Genomic DNA, 15,425 nt, shown 5'->3' on the forward strand with positions numbered 1-15,425 from the left:
GTAAGCGGAAGTATACAACAATTTACCTCGCTGCTAAATGTTGTTTCAAGGGTGATTCAAAAATATAAAATATGTTTTATTTTTTTCCGTTAACCAGTTGCCGCACCTCTCAAATGACAATCCCCAAAAGTCGAAATTTGTGCGAGCTGAGGACTAACGAGGTTTCACCTTTTAACGTGTGATTTCTAACACAGGTTGGACTATAGCAAGTGAAAATCGATCGTTCAGCCTGCGGTTGGAACCACCAACTCACACATCGGTTGTTTGAGAGGGTAAACAAAGCATCCACGTCAAACCGCCCGGCTATCGACCTACATTTACAATGAAATGAAGAGAATCTTTCAGATTAATGAGGATGAAGGTAGAAAAATATTTCAAACCAAGTTACTTCACATCTCTATGGTTGATATCCACAACTGGTTTTAGTTGACTAACTTATTCCTGTTACTTCGAGATTACTTACGGATCAATTAGACTGCATGTCCTATTTGATCATGCATTCAGTTTATGTAACACCAAAAAAAGTCTGGACAAAAGAGTGGACCCAAACAAAAAAGAGCTTCAATAGAATGAAAATTCCAAGAGACCATCTCACAACTGTTCAAACTTGATCAAATAAGTTCAGCTTCTCAACGAAGCCATCAACAAGTGTAGAAGACTCCTAGGATGACAAAATATGGAACCTGTTCTTCAGTCTGCGACTACCTTCATCAAGTAAGTGAGCAGAATGACTATGTGGTTTGCAAAATACCTCATCTGGGATGTATATCAGAGAAAAGCCATCTCATGGCCACTGGGTACTACCTGCAGTCATCATCTAGGAGATGCTCTCCATCCATAAAGGTAACCTGCAACCATCCAGGATGGTGCAGCTTTGGAATCATACGGCAGATATAATGCTGATATTCTGATTGATCGGTCAATATTGAAGCTCGAAGTCCAAAATCCTCACCTTGATGAACCCAGGAACTAACCCATTTGGCAGCATCTTCAAGTCTGTTCTCTATGACGATGCATTTGATACATTTAGGCAAGTTTTCGTCACCTCTGGTTTGAGTGAATCATCGTTTGAGTGTCACCTTCTTGAGTGAAGTTTGTTTCCTCTTCTGAAGCAGATTTTACTTTTGCTGCTCGAAAGTTAAGTGCAAGGCAAATATACTCTTCTTTCTGGTTGTACCACCTAGCATCCTTGGTTTGTTGACAGGATCAAGATTAAGAAAACTTCAAAACTTTTGCGCTTGATTATATGTTACAGATAATATAGTTGAATTAATTTTTAGCCAAAGTCCATCTTCTCTGTAGACTAACCATAAAGGTCCGTTCATTTTCTTCAAGATTTGTTCAAGCTTTTCAATGATTTTATTTACGTTCTCGAGTGAACCTACCAAAAGATATTTTAGAAACTCTTGGAAATTTTGCCTTACATGTCTCATGAAACAACAGGCAAATTTTGGATGTAATTCTCCGTAGGAATTATGCATGCCATTTTGTCTACCAACCACAGTTCCCTGATTACTTCTGCTAGTATTTTGATTGAAGAATCCTTCATACTAGATAAAGATAATTATATTAAAAATAAATAAAAAATAAACAAATAAAATAAAAATAAAATATTTATTAATCCTTTCAACTATTGTTAACAATAGATAGGATAAGTCAAAAACAGTGTCATTAAGTTTTAATATAGGCATCATTTTTAAAATACGCCAGCAACCATCTTATTTATGTTCGATGAACATTGGATTACACTGGATAGCATTCTCCCAACTCCGATATGATTTATCCAGTTTTCTAAAAAATTCAAACACGGGAACGGGAAATTGTTATTTCTCTAGAAAAATCAAGTTTTGATATCCATCAAAACGATTATAATAATCTTTTTAAAGATTTTCCATCAAATTATTCATGAATAGAAAGTAATTTGGTTTAAAAGTGAATTGAATTGAAAAATTTGTGTGATAACGGCTGTTCTTGTTACTTTTCATTTCAACACGGGAAGAAAATATTCGTTGAACCCAAGAAATACTTCATTTTGAGATTTTTACCGCTATACAACATCTTCATACTATAAATACGCATAAAACGTGTTTATTAAAATAACTTTCATCCTGAAATTGAACCAGAGAATTTTTTTGTAAAGAAAATTTTTTATCAACTTTCTTTGGTGATTTTACCTTTCACAATCTGAAAATTTTAAAAACTGTGATGAAGAACTTCATACACGTGTAGAAAGGCAAACTTTTTAGTTCACCTCGATAAGTTACTACGTAAATTCAAATAATCTTTTACAAAGAAAAATGTTCAATTCATCACTAAGTTGTCGTATTTAATAATTTTGCCTATCAAAAAAGCAACTCTTCTTTTGTAACATTGCCTGAATATTGTCTGAACTATTTAGATATTCATTTTGGTATAATGACTCTGTGACTGATACAAAAAATGCCAATAATGAAGATCATTTTGTGAAAGTACAATTAATTTGTAACGATTTGGAAACTAGTAACTGCGAAATAATTTATCCTCGAACTGTCGCTAGTGGTGAACTGTGTTCTCATGCCAGATGATAGCGACGTATCCTATAACATTCTGTGCAATTTTGCCAGTTCCATTACAATTTTAGAAACCGAAAACCGCTCATAAATTGGATTGAATAATAACCCTGTATGACAGAGTGATTTTCATTCGCGTCTGAATATCACCCAGAATATTAATCGGGAAACCGAAAATGAGAACGTGTAATTCACATTCCATTTCGTTCATGATTTATTAGCTGAAATAATTTGAGTAATTGGTGGAAAAATGCATAGCTTTCACCAAGAAATTGCATAATTAATATCAGTAGACCTGTATACTCGATTTCAGTGTAACTAATGGTATCTGCAGAGAATAAACTCTCCGTGGTATCGTAATTGATCAGAAAATGAATAATAAAGGAAGCACAACGAAGATACTGTTAGTTCGGTTGTAGGATCCATTGAATCCTATTTGATTGTGTGTGTGGTATCTATGATGATACAAATGTTTGAATAGAAGTCATTTGATATGAAAACATGAAACTATGCTGATTCTTTGAAAATCCAAAAATTCGAATATGGGAATTTATAAAATTGCTACTGGGACATGATATATTATCTTGAAGGATTTTTCACCATCTTTCAATTTACCGAGTATATATACTACTTTTATGCACATTGGAAATAATAGTAATTTTAGCACGCCCTGTATGATATGGAGTCGATTTCTTGGTGTTATTTGAATATTTCGAGTGTGTACAAACTACCATCAAAATATCAACTTTTCATGAATTGAGAGTACTGATGTACTTAATTTCAATTAGGGCTATGTTTTGGACCATATTTAGCACAATTATTAACAAAAAAGTATTAAAATACCAAAGCGATTCCAAAAATGTATTAATATACGGGGTGTTCCATTTAAAAAAATAAAGTTGCTAGGACTTTTTGATGGAAGTGGAAACGCCGCAATGCTGAAAATATTTTAGATCGATAGAACAGGTAAGGAAATGTGAGATATGACATTTTCAGAAAATTCAAGCTTTGCGTTTTCCAGAAACGTCTAACCTACCATTGACCGTGAGTCACGCTGTATAAGCACATAAACAATTGGAAAAATATCCGTTTCAATTTTGGGCACATATGATTACGTATTTATTACTGGAAATTGTTGAACAATGTTATTGAAGAAGAATGTAATTGGTGTAAAAGGAACCTTTGGTGAATGTTGAGCTTCAGTATGTGAATGAACATTTCTACTTCAATGCCGGAAGCTGCAGTGACCATATATGAAGAGGAACTATTTAATCACGAAGATGAATAAGTAGTAAGTTTGTTTCACGAAACATAAGGCAAGATTTGACCGTCATATAATAAAAGCTGAAAAGGAAGAACAATATTTAGCAAATTTCACTAGTCGGAATCAATCGATTCTTTAAGTGGTTAAATGTGCTTTTCTGATGAAACAACATTTGTTTTGCCAGTAAAAGTTGACGTCCCAGAGTCTCTAGATGACGGGGGTGGAAAAACACATAATGTAAGCTTCTGGCCTCTTGCTACTTGACTCATTCGTTCATTATCTGAAATACATGGAAAGGACCGAATGAAATAGGACAATTATTTGTTCCTATGTGAGAAATAATGATTTCGGTCAATAGGTATTGCCATCAGAAAAACTTGCACTACTTATTTTTGAACTTTTTCAGTATACTGAAAAAAATGATTCACACTGATGAATCATTTGATAGTATTGATAAATAACGGTAATGTGTCGTCATCATAGGCAAAATTTGAAGACGTATTGAATCATCTGCACAATCAATAATTGAATAATCATTATCGTACAGTTTCGAGAAAAAATATAGAGATAATTTTAGATCTGCCAATTTGGGATAGAAATCTAAAGCAAATAGAACTTCAAACGTTCAAGCCAGTCTCTATATACCTACACAGTAGGTTTAATGGACTGACGCCTATCAGAAAACAACTACTCCCCTGGCTAATACCACGAAGGGCGTTGGATTATATCCTACAGGCGTCAGTGCAGGAATTTTCCACAGAAAATTGCATATGCAATTGGCAATACAACTGAAAGAGTCGACCTTCAATTATGGAACGGGCACACTTGCAGAGCGGTTTCTGGCTTATTAGCCACTCATCAGTGCAAGATAGTGACCATCATCGACCTAAAGTCAATGATATTCCACAATTGAAAATCGGAATTCTTTCAGAGTATTTCATTCTTTTTCCAAAGTTGAAGCGAACATCACAAAATGTCGCTCCATCTAGTGGACGAGGTACTAACCAACTGCATATCCGTAATTTGCCCGATTCCCCTGAATAAGGAAGAAAAACTTTCTTATCAGTCAGTGGGCTATGCTTCAAGCATAGTTTTTCTTCCTTATTCAGAGGAATCGGGCAAATTACGGATATGCAGTTGGTTGGTACCTCGTCCACTAGATGTAGCGACATTTTGTGATGTTCGCTTCAACTTTGGAAGAAGAATGAAATACTCTGAAAGAATTCCGATTTTCAATTGTGGAATATCATTGACTTTAGATCGATGATGGTCACTATCTTGCACTGATGAGTGGCTAATAAGCCCGAAACCGCTCTGCAAGTGTGCCCGTTTCATAATTGAAAGTCGACTCTTTCAGTTGTATTGCCAATTGCATATGCAGGACATTTTCTGTGAAAAATTCCTGCACTGACGCCTGTCGGATATAATCCAACGCCCTTCGTGGTATTAGCCAGGGAAGTAGTTGTTTTCTGATAGGCATCAGTCCATTAAACCTACTATGTAGGTATATAGAGACTGGCTTGAACGTTTGAAGTTCTATTTGCTTTAGATTTGTTTCCTGCCAGTCTTCAAGCATAGCCCACTGACTAATAAGAAAATTTGGGAAAGGGTGACAAAATACCTTACTGAAGGCGACACTTAACAAAATAAACAACTGAGTATAACAAGAAAACGTATAAGAACGGATTAACATCACGAGGCTCAAGCTGAGTGGATGAACATTTTCTTGTATTTGATTGTGTACAGTATCTATAGTGTACAGTGTTATATGAATCAATCTAATTTTGTATCCGATGACGTAATCAAATACAGATGTTATTGAATATGACCTACATTCTCTATGAAATTCTGTTCGTATTCACAACAGAACGCAACAAACTTCGAATATTGGGATATACTGTTGTCACGTAGGTCCTTCAAAATAATGAACAGAAAGTAAAATTGTTATATGTTATAGCTTCGTACGGATGATGTTTCTCTGAAGCTCTGAACGTGTGATACCGATACTAAATTAACTTCATCATTATTTTACGTGATTCAGATTGAAGCCAGATAGTTAGTAGTTGATATTGAATCAATTGACAGTTAGCATGAAGCATGTATGAAGCAAATGATATAAAAATTCATTATTTCACCTCAGATTCATCTTAGAATCTTAGAAACGAAGTTTTATGTTATATTTATTCATGAAATATACATGGAATGATATATTGTACAGAAAGAGAAATGTCGAAGTTTGTTTCCTTTTTCCACAGTTTTTAACAACGAATAATAGGTGTGAGATTAGCAGAATGAAATTATGTAATATAATATAATATATATATATATATATATATATATATATATATATATATATATATATATATCAAAAATGAAACAATTCGTGGACACAACACTCAAAAAATGGGGCAAACAGCGGACACGTGTTTCTGGCTATTGGCCTCATCAGCGCGGTGCAGCCAAGTGTGAAGATGGGCAACACTTATTTGCCGAAAGCAGGAAACAACACATACGCACGGATTCAACAACAGAAGCCAACCGTACATTTGTGGTTCCAGTTAGAAGACCTAGAATTCCTAGGCTACATCTAACACGACCACGTAGGCAGCTATAGCTACCTGCGTGACATCCGGGTCCAGGATAAAAATACAGATAGAGATTTTATCGAGTGTGTATGATACACATCAAGAATTAAGTTAAGTAGGCTCTTATGAATATGGGAGAATGAAATATAAGTTTTTGGTATGACATTCCCATCAACCATTTAGGGATTGATCAGTACAATAGGCTGGTCTGTATTACATTATGTGAAAGTCAAAATTGGAAGCTGTAACGTAAAATGAATTAAAAAAACAACACCTTTTCCACATCAGAACAGAAGTCATTTCCATCTTATGATGATGTTAACAACTTGGTCAGTGAACTGCTCATTATCCACTAATTTCAATAGACCTTATGTTAAATGTGTGTTATATTCTTCAGGATTCAGGTCTGGTGGTCAACTTATAGTTTGTCTTCCTATACTCAATGCCTCACGTTCACTTAAGAAAGAGGTGCCTTCGAAGCAGAGCTCTATCTGAAGGTGATAACATCTACATCTACGGAGACGGTATCTATGGAATCGACAGAAGAATCGACCTTGACGTGTCGAAGCAGCGCTAACTGGTGTTGGATCACCAGTGCATAGAGCTGTATCTGCCCGATTGATGCTATTATGGATTATACTTGAAACAACGGGCCGTAGTTGAATATCAAAGTTGAAATAGATCCTAGTTGTACACAAAAATTCTGAATTGAATGTGACAGTCGAACTCAATAGAATAAGCTACCAACGTAACTTCTCAAGAAAACGGTCAAGCAATCATTTTTTTGAAAGTAGTTGACAATGTTTCGTGGTGCATTTCATTAGTTCGGACTTTCATTTTCTAATATGATATGAATTGATTTAAAAACCCTAAAAGAATCTATGACAAATAAAAACATTAGCTGAAAAATAACAATTTCATTGAGCAAAAGAAACTGAAATTACAATGAAATAAAATACAAGCAACAATCAGAAACTGAACTATCAACACGAGCTGAAAATTGAAAATTATTAAAAAGCAGTGAAAATCGAAAATTAGTTCTGCATTCCCATGGTTCCATATTATGAAGGTGTCGTCACCGTATCTCAACCAGACTCGGGGCTTCTCGTAGGTAATGGTGGAACAGACTTTGGCTAGCAAAAACCTCACAAGGAAGGGAAACCGCCACAACCAGTACTTGTACTTCCCTACACCAGAGGATTGTCGAAAATGATAATGAGAATTGGGTACAAGTATAACATTAGAACCTGCTTCAGATCTGGGATTCCAAGAATTACATTTACCAGATACCCTATGAGTGCGGAATATTCTACATCAGTGAAAAAAAGAGGCCATTGAATGTACGCATTACCGAGCACAAGAAACACACCCAGCGCGGGAAAACCAGAAAATCAGGATTAGCTGAGCATGTTTGGACCCATCAACATAAAATCGAGTGGGCCTAAACTGAGATCATACACAGGGAGAAACATTGATTTTGGAGGAAATTCAAAAAAGCCGCATACATGTTGTCCAACAATGTATTCAGCCAAGCTAGCGTTGAGATATGCAACACATGGAAACCCATAATCAAGCGAAAAATGGTCAACTCCCGCCAAACAGTCATCTACCACTAAACAGGTGAAGCGGAAAAAGGAAAGCGGAGATAAGTGAAAGTACTCGAATGACCCACATTTTGGAGGAATTAGTCCAGTCATCACCCAAAGACGATTGTGGATACTGACAATTGAAACCACGGGAAGTACCTTGGCTTGGAATCTCTCAACTTTTTTTTATATTTTGTTCAATTGTTATATTTTTACTTGTATTTTATTTCACTATTATTCCATTTCAGGTTTTTTTGCTATTTCATATGATTTATATAATTGTTATATATATGAATTGAAGGGGTTATATTTTTAGGAGTGATAAATTTTTGGGAAAGAAAGTTTTTGGATTTCTACTACTCCATCTTGATACAAAAAAAAGTGGAAATCTTCCAAAGAAAGGAAGGAAGTAATCAATTTGAAAACAAGTAATTCTATACATGGATGTGCAAAGAAGCAACTTTCAGACACAAACTGTTTATAAAATTGTTATTTTCAGCTACTCACTTTTAATTCTTTTTTTTATTAGTTCTTTCAGGGATTTCAAATCATTTAATATAATATCAGGCAATGGAAGTCCGAAGTAGTGAAATTCATCATAAAACATTTTCAATCACTTTCAAGAAGAGTGAATATCAGTTGAAATTCAGTTCATATTTCAACGTCAAATGACGCTTCCGTAATAAATTGTAAAATATTTTCGTATATAGCTTCTGAGTAATTTCAATTTGCTACAAACTTATCATAGAAGTTTTTATGAAGAATTTCCGTACTTTAAACGATGTTTCTTCACTTCCTTAATTATTACACTTTCATGAAAGTTCATTTTCTCATATTCCATTGCATATTCTAAATGTTTCTTATCGACCAATTCTTGAATAATCTAGTACACCTCATTAGTTTTCTTGTTTTTCGTTACCTCTAAGTTTGCCAGTTCTTTCAATTCTTCACGGCACTAGACAAGTCTTGAAGTTCCAATGTCCTGGGTTGGTCTAACTGAATCGAAATTGAGTCACCTTTTTCATTGAAACCTCAGAATAATTGTTCATGCCAATGTCTCTTGAAAATGTTTTGATCGTGTCAATTATTCCATCATGTAATCCAGGTTACGTTACAATCCAATGAAATTGGAAAATATCCGCGATACTGAGATATTCGTTCCGAATTGTCGCCGTGCGGAACGTAAAGCGGCGAATCCATTAGCTCATGAGCTAATACCCAGCAATGTAACACCGAACATGTTCGGCTCATATTACGCATATTACACGATATGCATCCGTGAGCATTTTTGAAGTTTTGGCCAAGTCAATTGTTCCGTAACGTAACAGAAAAACGTTACGAAATGACAAAGAATGCCGGATATTCATCTAAAAATGGTGATTAGGATTGTTACAGTTACACATATCAACGAGGTTGCGAATGACATGCAACAGTTCTTCGTAACCTCAACATAAGATGTTTGCGGTTACATTAAGGGTCATTTGTTAGAAATGGATACGCGACTGAATAATGACCACCAGTTACGTGCAACAGCAGAAACTTTTATGGTTAGAGAAGAAAGTGAACGAGTAAATTTTCATGCAGATAATAATTGAATTCTCACAATATAGAGTGCCGAAAACTTGAATGAATTGTGTTACAGACATTTCATAGTATTAGCTCCGAAGAACAGGTTGGTAAAACTCAAATACCCCCTGAAGAATGAGATTGAAAGGTAACTACTCAAAACCACTCGAAATGAACCAACCTAGGTATACCACATATAAACATTCTTGAAAATCACTCTTTGCTTTTGCAAAACAGGTGCAAATATTTTCATCAGTAAGTGATGATGAAAATATTTTCTTACATATGTCAATAAACCAGGAAACAAATTCGATGCACTATACGTAGTTCCGTTGTACATATCACTTTCGCTCTATTATTTTATATAGGTACTTGTATTTCATTAAATCCAATTCGATACATTTTTGTGAGTGTTGCATATGTTGAAAATCATCCAAAATGGTGAAATTTTCCTAATTTAGTTCAGTTCATTTATTAAATGCCTAAAAAACTTGATATTGTTCATAACGTTTTTGGTACATGGATAAACTATTGATAATAGCCGTACATGTAAAAAATAAAAATTCACCTGTTTATATTCCAATGAGCAAAATGAATAATTATTTTCTTTCTTCTTCTTCTGATGTTGAATACTATAAAAATACTTCCAAAAATTATTTATTTCATATATTCAATGGCAGGGCTAATGAACCTATGCAATTACTTCATCATATAAGTATTCAGTGATATAGCTAATTTTCTGATAGCGCAAAAGAATACGAGCAATAAGAATGTTGTCTTTTCTCATATTTTGTGCCTACCTACTCGGTGCCAGAAAGAAGTAGCTGTCACAGAAGGCAGTGTTCAAACGGAAAATGTAATATCTCTTGGGATTGATTGGGTTGTGAATAATTTTTTTTTTAATATAATTATCAACTCCAGGGTTACCATCTTCATTCGAGTTCGAAGGCCATCGTAGTTTGGAACTGTATCCTAACGTTCCGCCAACACAAGTGGCTGGCTTCTTCAGAGGTTTATTCATCTTGATGATTCACTATGTTTCACCAAACTATGAAGGCCTTCAAACCTGAATGAATAGAATGAAGATAGTGATACTGAAAATCTTGGACGCGAAAGCCTTAACCAATTGGTTTATCATTTGTTCGTAGATTCTTGAAAAAAAACATGAAAGTGCCTATCACCCGAAAACGACAGGTTTGAAAAATTAACTAGTGTTGTATAGAAAATTGAGAGACCTGCTGAACGAGGGGTAACAAACAATCAATTGTTTTCTGTACAGAAGTACAGAAAAAAATTGATGGCGCATTTGTACGAAAATCTTTTTGGTAAATGTCCGACATTGATAAATAGTTCCGTTCAAGAGTTAGAGGTAGGAGAGACATTCTTTCTTCGTACTGTATATCGGGCAACTGAGCTCTAGGAACATCAACGTGAATCTCTATATAAATATTCAATTATATACCTCATTTTCCGATAGTGCAAACGATTACAAAACTTTCAGAGAATGAGATCGTTTTTTTTTGTGCTTACCTGGCAGGGCGCCTGGAATAAGTAGGCGTCACCGAAGGCCGTGCTCAAACAGAAAATGTAATCCCTTTTGGGATGTTCGGGAATAGGTTGCATTATGGCCCCGTCGACAATGATGAGGTGCTTCGGGGCCGCCTCTACTGAACGTCCTTCCCGGGAATCGCAAGGGTAGAAGAGGAGCGTCGTTCCCTTCAGACAGACCCAGTACCCCTTCCAGCCGCGTTTCCGGGCTAATTCTATCTGGTGTTTCTTTCGTAGGAGCCATTTTTTCACGCTGAGGAATCTGGAACAAGATGGGTTCATTAACGACAAGATGAGGAAATTGATAATATTGTTGTGGACCAGAAAACATTTATTAACCACGTTTGCATGAACATATAACATCAGCTGTTATTTGGAGTTCCAAAACTTTCCTATGAAAAAAGTATTTAAAAACGACACAGCAGCGTCACAGTAAAAATGACCACATGGATTGCGCGATTGGAGCTATCAACTCAATATTTGGAACAACCCTACCGTCAGAATGGCCTTTCGAGCCATGATCAAATTTTCAGTTTCTGACTTCAGCTCACTCGAACTGCCATGGCCTTCAATGTTGTTGATGAAGACTCCGTGCAGAGGCTTCATGTGTAGCTGCAGAAGTAAAATGGTGTCTGCAGATTTCATGAGGATTTTACGATGAACGGCTTCCGTATTGATGACTGAGTTGTGATCACCCCATTCAGTATCAAAAACTAAACTAAGTTCGGCAGTCGCTCGGGCTGCTGTCCTACAAAAATGCTCCAATTCCTGCTCTCTTATGGTCACGCACTATGCATAGGAGGTCCAAATTCCTTTACAGGTTTCATTCAGTACTATTTTGTGATGTAGATACTCCAAACGCAAAAGTTCATGGCCACCACTGTTGTCGGTTGAAGTATAACCGTGGAATGGATAATTTGGATTGCTTATGTTTATGGGATAATGCATAATTTTTGGAGTCTTCACCCATTTCTCTATTCCAAACGAGTGAAGTAGGACTGACACGGCAAGCATATTCGTAGCATCAACTTTGTTCTTTACAGACCTGTCGTTATTTGTGCTGATACTTGCCGCGGAGAGAGTTTTTCACTGTCTTATCTCTTGTGCATTGTCATTTTTTTAGATGGACAATTGCACATTTATCTTCCACTACTCTCAAGGACTAATGGAGATCATTTTCTTCTGAGAAATGACGTACAATATCTTCTATATAAAACAAATGCCTTATTATTATTTTTTTCCCAAGATTGTGTTGGTCGAGCTCTGTTGGCAATACGTTTGGGAGGGTGCACCAGCATTATTATGACCGTGGAAAAGGTGATCACTGGATCCGAAAACACTGTGCCCCAAGCACACAAATGAGACAGTATGATTTATAATTATTTTTTATTATTTTTCTCATCGTAATTATAATCATTATCATGATTATGAAATACTCAAGTAACATTCTATAGCAATCTAGGACATTTTCAGGTCAGTAGCTTGTCACAAATCCTTCTGTGTCAGATTATTTGCGGTTTTCGAGTTCAGCAGTCAAGGTTAGATAGTTACCGTATCCGGTTCGCCAAACGGGGATCAAAACACTTATTTGAACGGGTTGGCGAACAGGTTTGCGAATAAGTTTATTTGAATTCTGGAATTTGATTTGCTATATCTATAAGATTTTGGATGAAGATGAAGTGGGCAATGGAGGAATGTTTTGAACTCATTGATATTTGTCAAAGAAGAGTTGTTTTGGAGACCAGATCATCCACAAACTTCAATCAAACTAAAAATCAAGATGCCTGTCAGGAAATTCACCAAAAATTTGTGGAAACATCACGTATATTCTATTTGTTGTTCGGATTGTCGAAATCAAAAAAGTCGATCGCTGTCCTGTTCACTTCGTTGTTCTGCTTGTTGGTTGGCGGAATAATCAAATTTGTACGAATCTGTAGATACTGGTCATGAAAACAACACATCTGCAGTATATGTTTACTCGACTGAAAAAAACAGTTTTATAACGCACATCCTATCTCCTTAAGGTTTAGCGTTACTGAACTAGGGCCCTAATGATTATGAGATTCTTTCACTATTATTCCAGAAATATTGATTACTTGGTGAATATCTGACATCGTAGTTGGAATATAATTACCTGAAGGCAATGTTCTTGAGAACATTAAAATTAAAGGTATTTCGAAAATTGATGTTTCGAAATAAAATTGAAAACATTCAGCTCTGCGACGTTCGTGCACTCTAGAATTTGGTTATTGCCTGGCGGAAAACAACTTCTTTCCTGGCTAATAACACGATGGACATCGAATTATATTAGATGGACAATCAAGTTACTTTATGGATAACAAGCTTTCATCTGCGGCTTCGCTCACATTTATGCCATTAAATAAGTGTCAGTACAATAGAACTGACAATACATTTTTTTATATTTCATAAAAAATATATGTTTTCTCCAATATGTTACTTCTAATACCTCCAAGAACATGTGTAGAAAATTTCATTATGATCGGTTGAGTAGTTCTTGCGTGAAACCGTAACAAACAAACTTACATTCGCATTTATATTATATATATGAGGAAAAATATTTTAAACTCAGAAATTAAAATCACCTTCAGTGAACTCATAAATTTAGAAAGAGGTTCAAATGATCTTAAGCGAATATTCTCTGCCACGTTGCCGGCCACCACTTTTGAAGAATATGAACGAAGGCTTACTATTAAATATAATGCACTTTTTCATAAAATAAAACAAAAAAACAGAAACAAATTTGATAATTTCCAAAATAATGAATTTCTTTCAAATAAAATACAAAAAAAATGTATAAAGAACCTCATAAACGTTGAAATACCTTCGGATACTAAAAGTTTTCTGACTTTTGGTCCAAAATTTGAATTTGTCCCTTAACTAAAGAAATTAAACTTTCCAACCTTCTTGCTGATTTAGAAAATATACTTTTCAATATTGATAAAAATGTTCAGGATATCTATCGTGCTCAATGCACAAATATTATTACAAATTTTCTTCATAAAAATTCAGATGATTACCATTTTTCAAGAAAATCTTTTGATCAATGCAAATCCTTTTAAAAACAACATCCTGAGAGCTATTTAGTAAGAAGTAATGAAGGCAATGTGACAGTTATAATGTTAAAAGAGGAATAATCTATTGAAAGTTTTGAATTACTTAGTGATACTGAATATTACAAAAAGTTAAATCATAAAGCAGACCATCTATAATACAGTAACTCCTAGATTTTACTCTTTGCCTAAAGTACACAAACCTGAACTTTCGATGAGATCCATTGTGTCATCAAAAAATTCACCAAACAGTAAACTGGCTAAATGGTTGCCCAATATTTTGTTTATGTCATATAATACTGACAACTTGTTTTATGTGAAAGATTCTATTTCCTTTAGCAATTTCATTAATGATTATAAACTTCCTGAAGACTATGTATTAGTGAGTTTTGATGTAGTTTCACTTTTTACGAACTTGCCTTTAAATGTAATAGTTAAATAGCTCAAAAAACCACTGGGATGTCATCTCTCTACAATGTATGCTTGATTTTCCAAATTTTAAATCTATTTCAGAGTATATTTTTGACTCCAACTTCCTAGTTTTTCAGGACATTTTTTCAAACAAATTTTTGGTACCCCAATGGGTTCAACCATTTCCCCCATTTTAGTAAATTTTGTTTTAGATGACCAAATTATGAATGTGAAAGATAGAATCCCTTTTAATATTCCTTTCATTAAACGATACGTGGACGATTTGATGCTATCTGTTCGTCGTGGGAGAACTGAGGAAGCGTTAACAACATTCAACAGTTTCAACAAACATTTACAATTCACATCTGAGGAAGAAGGTAACATCAGTTTACCATTCCTAGATATGCATGTATGCAGAGATCCAGATAATGTCCTACGTACAAAATGGTATAGGAAACCATGTGCTAGTAACACTTTGCTTAACTACCATTCTTATCGTCTAACGAAGATGAAAATAAGCTTAGTCCTCACCATGAAGAACAGGGTGATCAATCTAACACATCCACTTTTTAAAGACGAATGTATTGAAGAATTAAAAGGTATTCTTCTTGAAAATTCATATCCTTGTAAACCTTTGAATAAACTACTTTTTAGCTCCTCTTCCACAGTCGTGAATACTTTTCTAAATAATTTAAATAAATCCATAAATAATATTAATCGAAATAATAATTTGAATATTTCAAGTAGTGGAGAGATACCTCCGAATTCATTATTTTTTGAAACATTGTCATATTTTCAGTCTGCAACACCTAAACTCCTGAACGTTTTCAAGAGTGAACGTATTG

General features: G+C 34.9%; 1 protein-coding gene across 1 annotated transcript in view; it reads right to left on the bottom strand.

Moving 5' to 3' along the window:
• Positions 1-15,425, bottom strand: part of sif (guanine nucleotide exchange factor still life) — a 653,408-nt gene that overhangs the window by 195,029 nt on the left and 442,954 nt on the right. Inside the window, 1 exon segment of the mRNA XM_074173996.1 lies at positions 11,081-11,360. Within this exon segment, the coding sequence (XP_074030097.1) occupies positions 11,081-11,360 (280 nt within the window).

Source organism: Leptinotarsa decemlineata, unplaced genomic scaffold (assembly GCF_025532065.1).
Source record: "Leptinotarsa decemlineata unplaced genomic scaffold, Ldec_3_MD MMD2_tig00000505_RagTag_RagTag, whole genome shotgun sequence".
NCBI classification, from domain to species: domain Eukaryota; kingdom Metazoa; phylum Arthropoda; class Insecta; order Coleoptera; family Chrysomelidae; genus Leptinotarsa; species Leptinotarsa decemlineata.